Source organism: Microchirus variegatus (genome assembly GCF_963457635.1).
Source record: "Microchirus variegatus genome assembly, chromosome: 17".
Lineage (NCBI taxonomy): Eukaryota > Metazoa > Chordata > Actinopteri > Pleuronectiformes > Soleidae > Microchirus > Microchirus variegatus.
The window spans coordinates 21170921-21188225 of NC_139818.1; the positions used below are offsets into that span (position 1 = coordinate 21170921).

Below are 17305 nucleotides of genomic sequence, written 5' to 3' on the forward strand. Positions count from 1 at the left end.
AACACCTAAACCCTAACCCTAATCCCAACCCTAACCCAAGGAATCACAAGTACACACACACATTTGCACTTCATTCATACCCTAACCCTAACCCTAACCATCTCAATCAAATGCCTAACCCAAACCCCAACCTTTACCCTTAACTTAACCTAACCCTAGCCCTAAAACCAGGTTTTAACCCCACAAAAAAGCCCTTTAAATATGCGAGGACCAGCCAAAATGACCAAGAACTCACACACACACACACAGGTCTGTGTAGCTATTCTTCTTAGGACACTGCATTTACTTCCATTTCACGCAGTTATCTCTAAACCTGAACCATAAACTGTTAAAGCCTAACCTTAACCCGAACCTTAACCTCACCACACCTAGCTCCTCAATAGGACCCCATGAGGACTACTGGTCCTGACAAGGTCCTAAAGAGGCAACAAATACAGGTAAACACACACACACACACACGCAGGTTAAGTGCAGCTGAGTGTGATAATGAAAGTACATGTAACACGAGACGGTCCATGTTGTTTGTTTTCTGTGTCCTCGTCAAAAGGCCGCCTTTAAGCTGACACGCGTGTTGTATTTGTATATTATTTACATACATATTTTTGAATGCGTTTATGACTGTAGATCTATTGTGTGTACACATCATTAGCTGACATTTGACGCTTAAATACTGCACCAGGTCACCATAACTGGTTTACATGTGTTAAATGTAAATATTAGGTCTAACATTATGGTTTATAATGCTGTCAGACATGTGTTTAACTCCCTTTACGTCAAAGAAACGGTTTCATTAAGACATGACACTGAAAAATAACCCCATTACATAATTACTAGTGTTATATTCTGCAGTCATTTCCAGTTTTACATAGGATTTATACATGTTATATAACATACATACAGTGTTTACAGCCACAGCTGCCCTAAATCAACAGCATTGGTGATTATCAACGTTATCTTTATGTTTCTGTCATGGTTAATCCACCAGTATGTATATTTTAATGCTAAAATATATTTATTGACTGTTTTACGAATAAAAAAAACAGTAAAACACATGATTGTTTCCTGATTAAAATGTAAAATTCTAGTTATTTAGAGTTGTTTTAGTGGTAAAAGGCTAATGAGACTGCTCAAATTTGGGTATAAAAAGGTGAATTCAGTTTATTTGAAAGACTCAAATAGACTTTTTAATGTACAGTGCTCTAATAAATTTAATTATTAAAACTGTAGCGTTTGGAAATATCCCTTTTACCCATTTAATACAGTAGATGTTACAGAAGTGGCAGTAAAATAGACGATTTATGTTGTAAATTGGCTTGTTGTGGTTTGGCACCTTTTCAAAAAGTGGCAATTATGTGTTCATAATGATGTGACTCATTCTGCGAAGCATAAAATTATATGTCATCACTTACTCAAAGTGATGTTTAAAAACCATTTCACCTATATATTAACCTTATATTTACTATCTCAGATGTTTAAAAACAACCAACCCGAGTAGAGCGGACACACACATTTACAATAGAAAGCATTTATTTACACACGTCAAAAATATCTCCATATATTACAGATTTCATCTTATTTACACGAGTGAACAGTCATGTCGTCCTCTGTGGCCTCGGCAGCTTAAAGCAAAAGTCTCTGACTTCATTAATGCTTTCTTTCTTTTGTCGTCTCACCCAGCTCGACGTTGGCCCTCTTGGAGAAACACCGCCGTTGTACATCGGAGTCAGCCGCTGTTCTGTGATCACCAAAGGTCAGGGTTTAGTGTTTTTGTCTGCTTCACCAGGAGCAGGAGAAGGAGGTTCAATCAGGTCCTTGAATCCCAGTTTCTGCAGCGGCTCCTTGGCCATCAGCTGACTGGGGAAAACCATAATAACAAGTAAATTATCCAGCTTTTATTTACAACCACTCCACTCAGCGTGGGCAGTATCTATTTTAAAAAGAAAAAGAGGTCTCTTACTGCTCCATCCGGCATTCCAGGTACTCTTTGGACTGCACTCGACACAGGGAGTTGTCGTAGCTGCTGTCCTTCAGACATGTCATGAACTTGTCCTTGAAGTCTTTACACTCTCCTGAAACAATGGTGACAATTGTGCTTACGTTGCATGTTATTTATAACACACGTAGAGCTGTTCAATACATCAGAAATGCTCTCTGCATATTGCAAAAGGCTGCTTGAATCAAATGAAGATTGTTCTCCTTGCTAGTTTTGTATAACTAGGAACTTAACATAATAGAAAACAATTTTTCGTATTTATTTTTTCTACCAATATCGTGTCCTTGCACACTTAGCTCTTCTCTCTATTCAAACATCAGCTTCTACAGAAAGTTAGATAAATATTTTTAGTTATTTATTTCAAAAATCCAGTACGTCCGGAATGTTTTCGTTTTGTTAATTTTCAGACGGTCCCTAACCACATGTAGGTTTTGCTCCGTTCCTATTAAAGAAACTATTTTTTTTACATTTTTACATTAAACTATAAAAAATACGACATTAAACGAGGAGTATTTGTTTGTATCTGTCATGAACATATTAATATTATTATTTATGCTTTTTTATAGCATAAATAAGATGCTTTAGCATAACCTAACGCTCCTGACAGCAATAGTAGGAGCAGGAGCGTTAGCTTATGCTAAAGCTGTCAGTCGCCGGGGGACAGAGGACAGACGTAGCGGCGGGTTGTCGCTTCTTTTTCGGGTCGATATTCTGCGTCTTCACTCACCGAAATGATCCAGAGGGAAAGAGCCTTTGTCCGGAGCCCGAGGTTTGAAAGACTTGGAGCCGAAGTTCATAGCAGTGGACATGTTTGTATCTGAGTTTCCGGTCACTAACCAAGGATTGTACACAAGAGCCAGTGCTGGACGATGGGCGCGTGGTGATGACGTAGAGGGCTTCGCTTCCGGGAGGGCGTTACTCAGTACGTCACGTGACTCCGCAAAACACAATTTAAAAAATAATAATAATGATCATTAGAAATAATGTATTTTTACATAAATATTAATGTATATATGATTTAAATTGAAGTGTATTACTATATGTGTATTAAAAACAAAATAATTTAATAGTAGTAGTTGATAATATAAACCTTTTTAGACTCGTTTTAAAGAAATATTATTCATGTAAATATTATTTAAAAAAAATATATATATTTTTTTTAAATATATATTTTTTAATTTATTCCATGTCACGTCATACTGAGTTACTTTATTTGGACTCTGTGGAAAAACACGGTTTCATTTGATTTGTCCACTTCTTTTATTTATATCAATATTGATATTATTTTAATGAGACGAAGTCATAGATACTATTATTTATTTTTATTTCTACTTTTTTATTGAACAGTGCAAAAGGTTGAGTACAATAGAACAATATGATCATTTAGGGGATTCGTACAAGGAAAATAAATAACAATACTTTATTACAAAATACTGCAAATTAGTCATTTTAAAAATGAACATACCGGAGCAGATGTGAGGTAGAAGAAGAGGAATTATTTACATAAAAATAACAAATAAACAAATAGTAATGTCTATTAGGATTACTTTGCCTTGCAGTTCTGGGCGTGGAAGTGTTGTTTAGTAAAGCCACCACTAGATGTCGCACTTTCATTTAAAAAAAACAAAAAAAGAAAGAGAGATAGGGAAGAGAGGTGGAAACATATAGACTTGATTATTATGCAGTCAGTGTAAAAGAGTTCTCTCTCTCTCTCTCTCTCTCTCTCTCTCTCTCTCTCTCTCTCTCTCTCTCTCTCTCTCTCACACACACACACGCAGTCTCAGTTCAGTGTGGAGGAGGCAGGTGGTCTCTCTCCTCCTCTGTGTCTGGTCTGGTCTGGTCTGGTCCTGTGGATGTTCAGCGGATGTTCCTGCACAGTCTCCCTGTTCACACCGCGGTGAGGCTGGACGGATAAAAGCCTTACCATGGCGCAGGAACCGGAGGGAGACAACCGGCTCCTGCAGGACGTGCTGGTGAGACCCGGGAACGAGTCGTGCGCTGACTGCGGCAATCCAGGTAAGCAGCGGGGTGATCCTGCTCTCAGCTCTGGTGGTTGTGGTGGTGGTGGAGGAGACAGTGCATGTTTCCTGCTGCTGCTGCTGCTGCTGCTGCAGTGTTATTCATGCATTCTCATGGGCACAAGGTTTTGCAATTCGAGTTTCTGCCAAACCCCCCAAACAGGTTTGCCAAACCAAACAGGTCTCGAGGTGAATCTGGTCCAGATGTGATGACACGACACCCCCACCTGGAAACAGGCTGGTCCCTGTAGGTGGACTGAGGCCTAATGGAAACAGACTTGGACTCTGGACTCTGGAGTCTGAGCCATAAACACATAAAACATGTCTGTGTGAGGAGGAAACACAAAGACATGCACACACTGTCTGTCTGTCTGTCTGCTTTTTCCACGGCCGATGCAGATTTCATAGAAATCAGGTCAGCCGGGTTGACGCTCGGCTGATTATAACAGTTAAATATTCAATGATGCACAAAGTTGACGGATAAATAAAACATTTTAACAACACCTACGAACATCTTAACCTCAACATACAGGTGTTGAAGAACTCTGTCTGCTATATGCAGTTCTAGCACGGCTCGGTTCGGCTCTGCATTAGTGATAGGACCTGGTACTCTGACAAGGTTCCAAGCGAGCCGACTGCCGGTCACTGATTGGCCAGAAAGTGTCGTCACTGGAAGAGTCGCGATCGCGTCGTCCGACGCAAGAATAGAACAGAACGATGCCGAACCGTAGCCGAATCTGTCAAGAAGACTCAAAAAATCTCTGAAAACGTGCGTCAATCGCCAACGTTTAGCAAAGTAAATGTCTAAAATCTCAATATTTAACAGAGGAGTCTGGTGTGTTTAGCTAAAAGCCGGCGATCGTGAGCCGAATCGCAACCCGTTTCAGTTCAGTGACTGTGTCGGACAGAGTCTGTGCTCCAGTTAAAGGTGCCATATGTAAGAATGTGGCCAAAAACGGTTACTACATTCAAATTCAAAAATACTGAGGTCTTTTAGGTTGCGTATTCTGACGTAACTGGCAACTCGTGGTTGCTCGGCAGCTGAGACTCTACTGACTGCAATGATTGGTAGACGGCGGTAGGTGGCGCCACATGACGCCAAAACATGATTTCAAAACATAAACGTGATTTGCAGTCTGCAAAATATTTTTTTTTTTAATGCAAATATTTTGTCTGTACTGTTGTTGTTGGTGAGTTCAGTTTGTTATATGAACATTATTCCTGAGTCTCTGTGACATATTAGGAGGATTTTATGGCCAGTTGCTTTAGATTTATTACATAATGCACCTTTAAATTAACCAAACTCTTTTGTTTGTCACTAGTTTATGTCCCGTATAACACGGAACCCGATACCAAAACTGTGTAGAGTCGTGCTGAATATTAAAGTTCCAGTGCAGAACCTCTGTTGTCTCTAAGAACTTCCGACAACACTGAGCTCGTTGATTTGACCTAGCTAAATCAGCGTTATGTTATGTTTTGCTGAAGGTCGTTTTCGCACCTAATACTCCGCTAGACTCTAAAATCTGGAGTTGCAACATTCAGCCGGTCCGACTTTGCTTTCACGCTGCACTTTAGTGAACCAAAGTCCGCTTCATGTTTTTAGGCGGACCAGAATTCGACTTTCCGAGCAAACGATTAAGAAGGGCTTTTTTGAATGCACCCTAAATCTGTCTTGGAAGTGCATCCATAAGGGACGATCACGTTTGTGATAAAGATAAAATCGTGGTTGAAATTACGATCGGGAACCGCGACTGTGACTGTGACTGTCCAGGTCTATATTTGGCCGTAGAACCCACTTCTTCACAGAGGCAGCTTTACCGTATCCATAGTCATTCCTTTTCTTCATCTCCCCAACCTCCTCCAATCCTCCTTATTTATCCCTCTCTCTCTCTATAGCCTTTCTCTGCCTCACTGAAAGAGCAGTAAACCAGTGAGTGTCCATGCAAGGCTCCAGCACAGGCTGCGCGCCCAGTGCTTGGACCCGAGCCTGGACAGGAGGCCTGTTCCTTGGCCCTGGTTTACGGTTCCTCTGAGGACTGACTGTGGAGGAGCAGTGTTTGGAGCCAGCAGTGTGTTAGCGTGAAAACAGATAGCTTTGTGAACACTTTTTTTTTGTGTTTCCCTTTGTGGTCGGTGCTGCATCTCACGGTCCCTTAAAGCCGCAGTTGTGGTAGCTCAAGACTACGTTTACATGACATCGGGAAAAACTTGTGTTCTTGTGTCGGTCTGACTTAAAACTGGATGGAAGAATTTCTCAAAGTAGGACAAACGGACCCAGATACAGTTTGGAGTCCAATTCCTAATCCATGCATACATTCAGTCCGATCCAAACTGGCCATGGTGCGCTTTTTATGCTCCCTAGCTCCGGATTTAGCTGATTTGGTTTGGTTCCATTAGAAGTCGTACCAACATTACCAGCTCATACAGTTCCATGTTTTGGCACCCTTCCCGAGGGAGTAAAATTATGGGGAGGTCAGTCAGCTGTTTGGGCGACAGAAAAAAAAAAAACGTCCACAGTCTGTTCTCATACAGCTAGCCAAAAAACGAGCAGGAAGTAAAAGAGCTGCTGGATGTCCTCCTTTGTTGTTTGTAGGGCTGTAAAGTCAAAGTCGACTGGTCGACTAATTGGTCAACACGCTCTGGGTCGACCAAAATTGTGATTGGTCAACAAAAAGTACCACATGCTAATAGGGGTGTTTTACAGCACCCGTGGTTCACAGGTAACAGCCTGTCTTCTGAGAACACCCCCCTTGTTTTCCACTATTTTGGTTTAGTCCAGCCCAGTGATCAAATTAAGTCTTTTCAAAATAAAAGAGCCGCACCCGCAAAGTACCCCCCCGTCGATTAGTCGAGTTTTGGTCGAAATTTCAGGGCTTTAGTCGACCAAGAGTTTCTTTGGTTGATTACAGCCCTAGTTGTTTGTTGTGTCGTGTTCAATGACGTCGTTCGTTATATCGGTATTATTATTCGGTATATCTTTAGCATTAGCTGCTCTATAAACTAAGGCAATACGGTCAGACTGGAGGCAATTCAGATTGTTGCCAGGCAGACTGTCTGCACTGTAATATAGGATTTGTGTTCAGACATCCACAACGACTGCTATGACTCATAAGACCGTTTGAAATCCAATTTGAGAAGACGCGTCATTCAGACTGAGACGCCGCAGCTGTAGAAATCTGATTTGAGATGTAATTTCATGTTTATTTTTTATTTTTTTTAATCGTCCAGACCTTGAAAACTGAATCTGGATAAACCTGTACAGGCAAAAAACAACCCGGCATTTGTATTATGTCTCTAAGCTGATCTTCATCGATCCGCTGTGCCTCAAGAAAACAATGCCTCTGAATGCCCGCATCGCTCATCTCTCCAGCCAGGTCAATCGGGGTTGGCGGTGTAAACGGTGCAGAAAGTACACCAGCATCAATTTGTCCTATTTAATTTGGCCACATGTCTCACAGGCTGTTCTCCTCCTCCTCCTCCTCCTCATCCTCCTCCTCATCCTTTGGTTTCTGCATTTTCAAAACAGGAAGCATTTGATTGCTGTCCACGGCGGTGGATCGGCGCTCGCGCGGTCGACATTATCATATGTTTCACGTTGTTTTTGTGCCGTTTCATTTACAGGGTGTGTGCTTGGCTGAATGCCACCCAGGACGATAATGATTGGGTTAAAGACATAAGGAAATTTGTTTTCCCCCTTCCCCTATGTGACGGCACACTGAGCCCTCACAGATCTGTTCCCAGTGAGGCCGCAAATAAGCACAAGATTTGTCATCATCGTCAACGAATCGTCTCAGGAACCACGCTGCTTTGTTTGGAGCACAGACTGTATTTAAAGATGGAGGACGTCTCCACTTCCTGCTGCACAACAGTGACACCAGAGTATCTCAGATACAGACGCTGCATTTTTCAGTGCCGATGCTTGTTTTAGTGTCAATACAACTTTATTTTCAATGCCAAAACTCAGGAAGTGATTTGCCAAGAACGGCTGGAGGCAACAGCACCGCCGCGCTAGTAAAGCGAGAAGGCTGCTGCAAACAGGTCAGGGTATGACTGAGAACACAAAATAAGTGCCTACAAAAAGTGCTCGCAAGACTTTGACCTTCAACAGTTTGACCGGATAAACGTTTCTGGCCCTTCTGGTGCTGCTGCTGCTGTATACGCACAAACGCTCCCTCAGTCTGGGCTGATAGTATTGGTTGTCGATGAAGGATGCAGCATGTAAACAAATGTCACGTCGTTTCTGTACACAAAGACAAACATCGGCAGCTTTAACGTGACACCGTGGTATAAACTTGAGTTGTGTTGTTTACACATGTGCAGGCATTGGGTGGACAGATGTTCAGTGTTGTGCAGCTGTGATCTGGGATGTCATGTGACACACACACACACACACACACACACACTGCCTGGAGGGTGAGGTTTTTGCCCCCGCTATTTTTTTTTTTATTGCTCAACAAGTGGTGGCTTCTCCCTTGAGCAAGGCACTTTTACAGCTGCACGAGTGTAACCCCTTTTGGATTCCATGTTTGTTTTCACGCTCGTTTCACGCTCACCATCTCCCTAACCCACCTGCTCCCGATGCTCAGGCATTCCCAGGCTCATAATTCATATCTCGTAATGGTCCTGGTATGAATTATGGATGCTGGCAACATCGGCGGCTCCATCCCGAGACAGCGACGGCATCTTATCTCACTGGCTTTTTTTTCTTTTTTTTTCTTTTTACCGGGAAAAAGAATCGTTCTGTTTCATCGCAGCACAAAGCAGCCACAAATCACCTCAACGCAGCAAAAAGAAAAACAAACAACATGACTGATTGTGAGACAAGGTTACTCAGGAGGATGAGAGGAGACGACTGAGGAGACGACTGAGGAGACTGATGAGGGATATTCGTCTTTCGCTTCACGTCGAGAAGGTTCCTGTTTCAGGTCCAGGCCCTCGCTTTGTTTTCTTCAGGTATTGTTCATTGCAGCCCCGGACTATATTAACAGGAAGCTTAAAATATTGTGTGTATACATGCATGTTAAAAGACCGATTATAGTGGGACTAAGGCAATAATATGGTTTTCTTAATGTCATGTTAACACAGACAATAGTCTGAGCTAGTCTTAGTAAGACTAACATACCTGGATAATGCGATTCATAGTCTGATTACTCCTGCATGTATACACTTAGTCAGACTGGAATTGGACTGGAATCAAACTGGAGTTGGACTGGAGTCAGACTGGAGTTGGACTGGAGTCAGACTGGAATCAGACTGGAGTCTGGAATCGGACTGGAGTCAGACTGGAATCAGACTGATATCGGCCTGGAATCGGACTGGAATCAGACTGGAATTGGACTGGAATCGGACTGGAATCGAACTGGAATCAGACTGGAACCAAACTGGAGTCGGACTGGAATATAACTGGAGTTGGACTAGAATGGGACTGGAATTTAACTGGAGTCAGACTGGAATCGGACTGGAATCAGACTGGAATTGGACTGGAATCGGACTGGAATCAAACTGGAGTTGGACTGGAGTCAGACTGGAACCAAACTGGAGTTGGACTGGAGTCTGGAATCGGACTGGAGTCAGACTGGAGTTGGACAAGAATCGGACTGGAGTCGGACTGGAGTCGGACTGGAATCAGATTGGAATCGGACTGGAGTCGGAATGGAATAAGACTGGAGTTGGACTGGAGTCAGACTTTCCTTGTACAGCTACCTTGGATTTCGTGAAAGGCGCTTTAGAAATCAAAGCTACTGATTTCTCAATTTAAAACATTAGCATTCTGTCAAAACCGCAACTAGCTTTCAACCCAGAGCGAGAGCTGTGTCACCATCACCTTGGATTTTATGTCACAAACATCGCTTTGTTTTTTACATTTTTACCCCTGAAACCTGGACACACTGGACGCACGTATACTCGGACTCGGCAGGTTGTCCGGTTGCCCGTCTTAGTCAGACTACGGCCTAAAAACCTCCTGCTCCATTACATCATATGAAACCCTTTCTGTGTCCGTGAACCTGTCGCTAACAACAGCTTATCACATCGTCAGCGGTGACCTGGTCGTCCTCCCTCGCCCGGCTTATCTTCCCATCACGGACACACCATCCATTAACCGGACAGAAACCCTCGCGAGCACGCCGAGTGACTTCACAGCGTGTGCACTCTTTTTCCTGCTTCATCATTCTTACTCTGCCCTTCTATACCTTTGCTCTTTTCTCACTCTATCTCCTCTCCGCCCGATGCACTCAGATGAGACCACAGAGCTTATATAGTTCGGGGTTTCTCTGTAGCTCAGCAGCGTTGTGGCTCTGCCCTTCGCTGAGGACACACAAACGAGTAATTCCCTGCGGAGCGAAGCCTCAGCACTCTCAGGGTGTTTGTCAAACAGCAGAAGACAGCTGGAACGCTGATGGGACGCGAGGATTTTTCGAGCTTTCCTGACAATTTTTTAACGAGTTGCGTTTCCTGCTGCGACTGCAGTCGTTTCTTTCCACTTAGGTTCGTTTTTCACAACTAATAGTCCGCTAGAATCGGTACGATTGGGGACTCGGTTCAATGGGAGGTTGCAATAATGACCATAATTAACAAAATGGACATCATGCTGCATTGAAGAAGAGTTTCAGGTCTTTAAGGACTATAAACTCCGCAGGAAATGGTGTACTAACATTATAAATTAAGTGCGAAGTTGGCTGATTTCCTATAAATTTACATAGAGATCATTGTAGTCGCCCACTGATGGCCATTCAGTAGAATACAGGATTTGCAGACCAGGTGACAAAGACAATTTTTATGTGCAGTCTATGGAAAACATAATCAAATATGGATCATGTGTCCATACAATGACTGACGACAGTCTGAAAAAGTGGCTTGGACAGAAGTAACAAAATGTGTTAGCTTAGCATCAGCTAAAACGATGCTAAGATTTAGATCTAAGAGTAACAGTGAACTGGCACCATTAGATATAGTGTGAATAAAGCTTGAATCATTCATTTAGTCAAAAATCCATGTGAAAACTAGATTTTTTTTTTGTTATATAAATGAAGGAAAACCCTGATTTTCTTACAAAAGCGTCAAAAATGTTTTTACAGAAACGGGGGCCAGGCTTTTTCGAGAAAAACGTGTGACTGCTGCTCTAGAAATAAAACTGTGCTGCTCCCTGAAGGCTTTGCCTGAGACACGAGAGGGTCCACAACCTCACTGTTTAGTCGTTACCCTGCACCGTGACGCGGCCACTGACAGATTGATGCTGATGTGTGTCTATGTCCAGACATACGAATGAACTCTGCAGCCAAGCACAGGGGCTGCTTTTGTACGAATGCCCCCCCTCCCGTCCCTCGTTTTTTGTCCTGCATCTGGCTCGCAGCAGAGCCACAGGCAGCGCTTTCTTTTCTTTTTCGACCATGTGTGTTTGAATCAACAGCGCTGTTGTTGTTGTTGTTGTTGTTGTTGTGTCGTCGTCGTCGTCGTCGCCCAACAACAAGCTCCATAACCGTGGACACTTTTCCCCCCCTCGACAATTCCCCGGAGACGAACAAACGGCAGTCGCAGCACGTCGGGAGTTTTCCGTCTCCATGACTGTGCAACTGTGTTATTCACCGTAAAATCCTGTCCGTGAACATCATCAGTGTGCAGCGCATTTTGAGGAGGAAGTGAGGTGGGTCAAAATATCGGTTTGCTGATTCGGTATCGTCGTCCTTCCTCGTGCAATGCGATAATCATTAAGCTAGGTCAAATATCGCTATTTTTTATCGATATCAACAAATTAAGGCGCTCTATAGTCGGGTGTTGCTACTTCATGTCTCCTGGCGGTGGCGCTGCTCACATAAATGAGGGAAACTTGGACGGAAGTTACCTGGCCGAAGAAGAGGGAGTTTTAGAGCGGGATAATGTTGGAGAAAGCTACGTTAAAAAAGTCACGTACGGATTTGGACGAAATTGTCAGGAAATGTCCACGCAATGGGACCAGGAACACGTGATTAAATATTTGGGCGCGATCTGTAGACGCTAGCACTATTTGTTATCGCTATTTTGTAGGCACTGAGCTGCCTTGGCGGAGGTCTGCGCTCTCCGGGTGCTTTTCTAGTTCTCTATGTTGTGAACAAATTAGAGGAATCCTGCACTTTTAACTTTTCACGTTAACGTTGTTTTGTATCGTGCATTATTGGTAACATGGACCATGCATGTATCGCGTATCGTATCATATTGAGGGCGCTGCTCAAATATATGAGGGAAACTTGGACGGAAGTTACCTGGCCGAAGAAGAGGGAGTTTTAGAGCGGGATAATGTTGGAGAAAGCTACGTTAATAGATCGACGTCCAATACGTCGTCTTCATGCAATTGTTGACCTTCGCCAGGAGTTTGTTAGTTTGTCTGTCTGTTAGCAACATAACTCGAAAAAGTCACGTACGGATTTGGACGAAATTGTCAGGAAATGTCCACGCAATGGGACCAGGAACACGTGATTAGATATTTGGCCGTGATCTGTAGACGCTAGCACTATTTTGTAGGCACTGAGCTGCCTTGGCGGAGGTCTGCGCTCTCCGGGTGCTTTTCTAGTTCTCTATGTTGTGGACAAATTAGAATTTGAATCCTGCACTTTTAACTTTTCACGTTAACGTTGTGTTTTCTTCAGTTTATAGACAGATATCGCCATGTATCGCTACATGATTGCCTTATGACAGAATCGTTGTATCGCGATATTATTGGTATCATGGACCGGCGCATGTATCGCGTATCGTATCATATCGAGGCGTACTCTTTAGGACCTGTTCTGGCATTAATACTGAACCAGTAGTTCTAATGGAGCCCAAAAACGTGGTCCTAATGAGCATGGATGTATTATATGAACTGGATAGAGCACCGCCCCTCCTCTGCCTTGAAGACAATTTTTACATGGTGGCCACTGTGGGTACTGCAACAGAAAACCCCATGGAGCCCAAATGCAATTTTCCAATTGAACACAATAGTAAAAGAGATGCCTGTAAAAGTGTCCACAGGACACCTCGAGACATGGACACGGGCTTTTATAGATCTTTATATGGTAGTGACACTACTGCGCATGCTCTATGGGCCCCGTAACCCGGAAATAAACGCCATGCTAATGAGGCAGAACGGAATTCCTGAGTTAAAGTTAAAGGTCCGATTTTTGGTTAGGTTAGGGTTAGGGATCACCTTTTGTTGAGACTGTCCAAAGGAATAGAAGCCAATGCCAGTGTCCTCGGAAGAATAGCTGTGCAAACCTGTGTGTGTGTGTGTGTGTGTGTGTGGTTAGGCAGTCATGAGGCCACTGTAATCTCCATGAGTACCGTCTCTCACTAAAGGCCTGACTCATACAGCGATGACCTCACCGCTAAGTGGCTGCTTGTATGTTTCGGGGTGTCAGCATGGTCGTTTGTATGTGCGAGAAAAAAAAAAAAAATCCTTTCGATTCCTTCCGTGATAAAGTGCCATATACCCAGTAGGGCTTAACAATTAATTGTCTCACTCTTGTTCCATTTGTCACACGAGCAGCAGACCCACAGGGAGCTGCAGTACAGCCGTGTGTGTGTGTGTGTGTGTGTGTGTGTGTGTGTGTGTGTGTGTGTGTGTGGACGACCCAAGAGACTGAAAAAAACCACACTGTTCTTACGTGTCTTTGTTCTCCTGAGGTTTGGAGAAAGAATAGATGGAGGTGGCACCGAGGCTGACGTAGGATCAGTCGGGGGGTGGAAGCGTGAGGAGGTGGTGGAGGTTGAGTTGAGGAGCGTTAGGACAGATGGATGTAACCTGAAAACTAAAAAAAAAAAAATGGACTTGTGGACCAGTGAAAAAGCACAGAGTTCCTAGTAAAGTCATCAGTCCATGATGGAGTTCCCGAGGTAGAAAGGTGCCTTTGGTACACTCTTAGAAATAAAAGTTCTTCGGCTTGTCCTTATAGGAGAACCCTTTTGGAGGGTTCCACCAAGAACACTTTTAAAACCATTTATTCAGGAAAGGGGTTTTAAAGGGTTCTCTGGATCAAAATGGTTCTTACTGGAACCATTAGTGTTACCAAGAACCCTTGAAAAACCCTTCCTTCTGGGAAAGGGTTATTCAGAAGCAAATGGTAAGAGGTAGAACCTTTTGGAACCCTTTTTTCTAAGAGTGTGTGTCCAAATACCTGGAAATGATGGTTCTTAGAAGTCTTTTTTTTTGTCCACAAACCAAAAATTATTCCGTTTTAATGATTTCTTTGTCAAATGGATTAAAGAAACCTGAAAATATTCACATTTAAGAAGCTGAAAAATAAAAAAAAATGTGTTTGAATTACTTGAAAACAACCCTAAAACTGGAACCATTAGTGTTACAAAGAACCCTTGAAAACCCCTTCCTTCTGGGAAAAGGGTTTTTCAGAAGCAAATGGTTCAAGGTAGAACCTCAGCCCTTGTTGAAGAACCCTTTTTGAAACGCTTATTTCTAAGAGTGTGTGCCCAAATACCTGGAAATGATGGTTCTTAGAAGGCTTTTTTTTGTCCACAAACCAAAATTATTCAGTTTTAATGATTTTTTTCGTCAAATGGAGCAAAGAAATCTGATTTAAGAAGCTGAAAAAAAAAAAAAAGTGTTGTAATTACTTGAAAACAACTAAAACTGGAACCATTAGTGTTACAAAGAACCATTGAAAGAAGCAAATGGTAGAACCTCAGCCCTCGTAGAAGGATAATTTTGGAACCCTTATTTCTAAGAGTGTAGTTTCTCTGACTGAACAGATCACCTGCTTAGATTTGGGTGACCACTGGTCAAAGATGAAGCTCTTTCGTCCTCTTTTACGCGACTCCGGAAAAAGATTTGTCGACTTGAAAGTGTTGGTCAGCAGAGAAACGTGAAACCACTGCATTAGTCATTCTCGCTGCCTTTCAAAGCACAAATGAATACATTTGCATACAAATGTGAGTGTGTGCGATCGTGCAGGTTGTTGTGATGATGTTATCATCGTCGTGGTGCACTTAGGAGTCCGGTGATGCAACGAGCCTCATAACTCTCCGCGCAGACTTCTGTTTCCTGTCGCTAAGCTGAGCAGGACTTCACTAAAATCATATTTTCGCTGCTCTGCTCTGCGTCTTCATCAGTGTGGACGCACTCCAACACGATCCCTTGCAATATTTGCTTGATTTACTCGGCCTTTATTACCCGCCTGTGGCAGCGGCGGCGGCAGCAGCATCAGCACTTTCGGAATTTATAGCCTGAACCTTGAGCTGCTCGTCTGTCTTTTATGTCAACGCCTTCTCCCGTCTCACCGTTTATCTCACCTCTGTCTCTTTACTGCTGCACTTTTATGTCCTCTCATCTTTGTCTGTCTTTCTCTTCCTCCTGCAGAGCCGGACTGGGCATCGCTGACCTTGGGCGTGTTTGTTTGCCAGGCCTGTTCGCTCCTGCACCGGAGCATCCCCCACATCACCCGGGTAAAGTCTCTCCAGGACGCGTGGGATGCCGGCGAGGTGGAGGTGAGGCGGTGATGGCAAACATACTGTGTACGCCATATTTAGAACATGTTAGCTACTTTATCTACTTTTATTTGACTGGAAATGGACGTTTTTGTTGCTCTTCTACCTCACACCAAACCCCATAGAGAAAATCAGTGATTTCACGTTGCAGCACATAGGAGTTGATGATCCACTGTTGCCTCCATCTTTGTTTAAAGCTCACATAGAGTGGTCCTGTTGCACATATATGTGAGTTATGGAGGTCTACTTACATACATTAACTTGTTTTTATGGTCAAAAACCTCCTAGTTGCTGTAAACGAGCCGATAGAAATCCTCTTTTCTGACGCTGTTCCCCAGCCGCGATATTTCAGACTCAACTCTCTCACCACCAGAAGACAGAGTCTTGTGATTGGCCAATACCCGGAAGTGACATATTCAGCACACCAGCTCTCAGAAGCGCAGCTCCCCCCTCTGGAACGGTGGATGCACTGCTACTCATTATCAAAACATTGTTTTACCAACATCCCTTTTATGACTTTGACCCGGAATCTGACCCAGAGTCAGTAGACGCTGTCGCTCGTGAAACACCTCCACAACGGACGTTATTCTTCTTCTGCGGTTCAATGTACGTAAACCGGATGTGCCCGGACTAGTGCCCGGAGCAGGACGATCCGCTGTTCCAGAGAACCGGTGTTTACGTAACCGGACCATTTTTTTTTATCAGAGATCTCGCTGAGCCCGAGATTACAATAAAACACAGCGTTCTCAGCAGTGGCTGAACTGTTTGTTTAGACCCTTCAGGGCTTCATAAACAAGGTAATGACGCAGATACACACTAGAAAACAGCGTTCTGGAAGAGGAGGTAACAACTGTGTCTCTGTCGAGGTGATAAAGTAGGAGACGAAACAATTTATTTAGAAAGCAGTACTTTGACAAAGCGATCAAAGACTTTTAGAGATGACCGAGGTGAGGTTACACTGATCGGGGCATTGGAGGAAGTTCTCTTCGGCAGAATAAAGGAAGCTGTTCTGCAGTTATGGTTTTTACGAAAAACGGATATAAATCAGTTATCGTAAACAATAGATTATCAATATTTCAACCTCAAACCAACATCTCAGGAGCCCTGACCTTCACCTGACCTTCAAGGAGAAGGAGAGCATTTCCTCCCTAGTAATCAATAACGTACAATTCCATTAGCACGACTGTTTTCACTTTTCTCTTGGGTTTAAAGACAAAAGAAACTGAGCCGTAGCAACTTTCAGAAAATATGTCAGCAGGAAAATCTGTAAAACACAGGAAGTGCATATTATTTTCCATTAGCTAGGGTTGGTTGAAGTCCATGAGGTGTGAAGTTGTCCTCTGAAAGTGTCATGTCAGCCCCTGAAACACCAACCTCTGGAGGACAAAGAGGACTTTGCGGCAGGAGGTGCCCGATGTAAATCATGAGGAAATAACAATAGACCCCGATCTTTTGCTGCGATGATAACGATATGACGTTCACGTCCGAGGTGTCGGGTGCGTCGTGCGGTATTTTCGCTGGCAGAGGTGTCACATTTTCAGGTTTTTTGGGACACTTTGAGCGGGTTTGGTGCAATTTGACCTTCACAGTGTCAAACCCAGAGGCGCAGTTTGTGAACAAGGCAGGCAACTGCTTGGGGCCCCGAGTTGATAGGGGGCCCCCCGACACTCGGAGCCTGAGGGCTGTTTTTTACTGAAATGTGCAGTGACCAGCCGCCTCCCCGTCCCCCTTAAAGAACAATGGCGATTTGCAATGACATCTCAGTAGTACAGTTATTTACAGTATTTATATTTTTTTACAGTGTGGGTTCTTTACAGTGTAATGTATTTTATTTTACTAAGTT

General features: G+C 43.4%; 1 protein-coding gene across 1 annotated transcript; it reads right to left on the bottom strand.

Moving 5' to 3' along the window:
• Positions 1 to 1655: 1655 nt before the first annotated feature.
• cox19 (cytochrome c oxidase assembly factor COX19) lies at positions 1656 to 2816 on the bottom strand. Its single transcript, XM_083904328.1, has 3 exons — positions 2721 to 2816; positions 1958 to 2069; positions 1656 to 1854 (listed from the first exon to the last, which is right to left on the bottom strand). The coding sequence occupies exons 1-3, from the start codon at positions 2800 to 2802 to the stop codon at positions 1752 to 1754; spliced, it is 297 nt and encodes a 98-aa protein (XP_083760454.1). The 5' UTR covers positions 2803 to 2816; the 3' UTR covers positions 1656 to 1751.
• Positions 2817 to 17305: the final 14489 nt, after the last annotated feature.

Excerpts from the sequence above, each read along its gene's own strand:
- cox19 (XM_083904328.1), bottom strand. The coding sequence starts at position 2,802 with ATGTCCACTGCTATGAACTTCGGCTCCAAGTCTTTCAAACCTCGGGCT. Across the intron at positions 2,070-2,720 it reads TTTCCCTCTGGATCATTTCG|GAGAGTGTAAAGACTTCAAG; the intron begins GTGAGTGAAGAC and ends CCATTGTTTCAG. Across the intron at positions 1,855-1,957 it reads CTGGAATGCCGGATGGAGCA|TCAGCTGATGGCCAAGGAGC; the intron begins GTAAGAGACCTC and ends GGTTTTCCCCAG.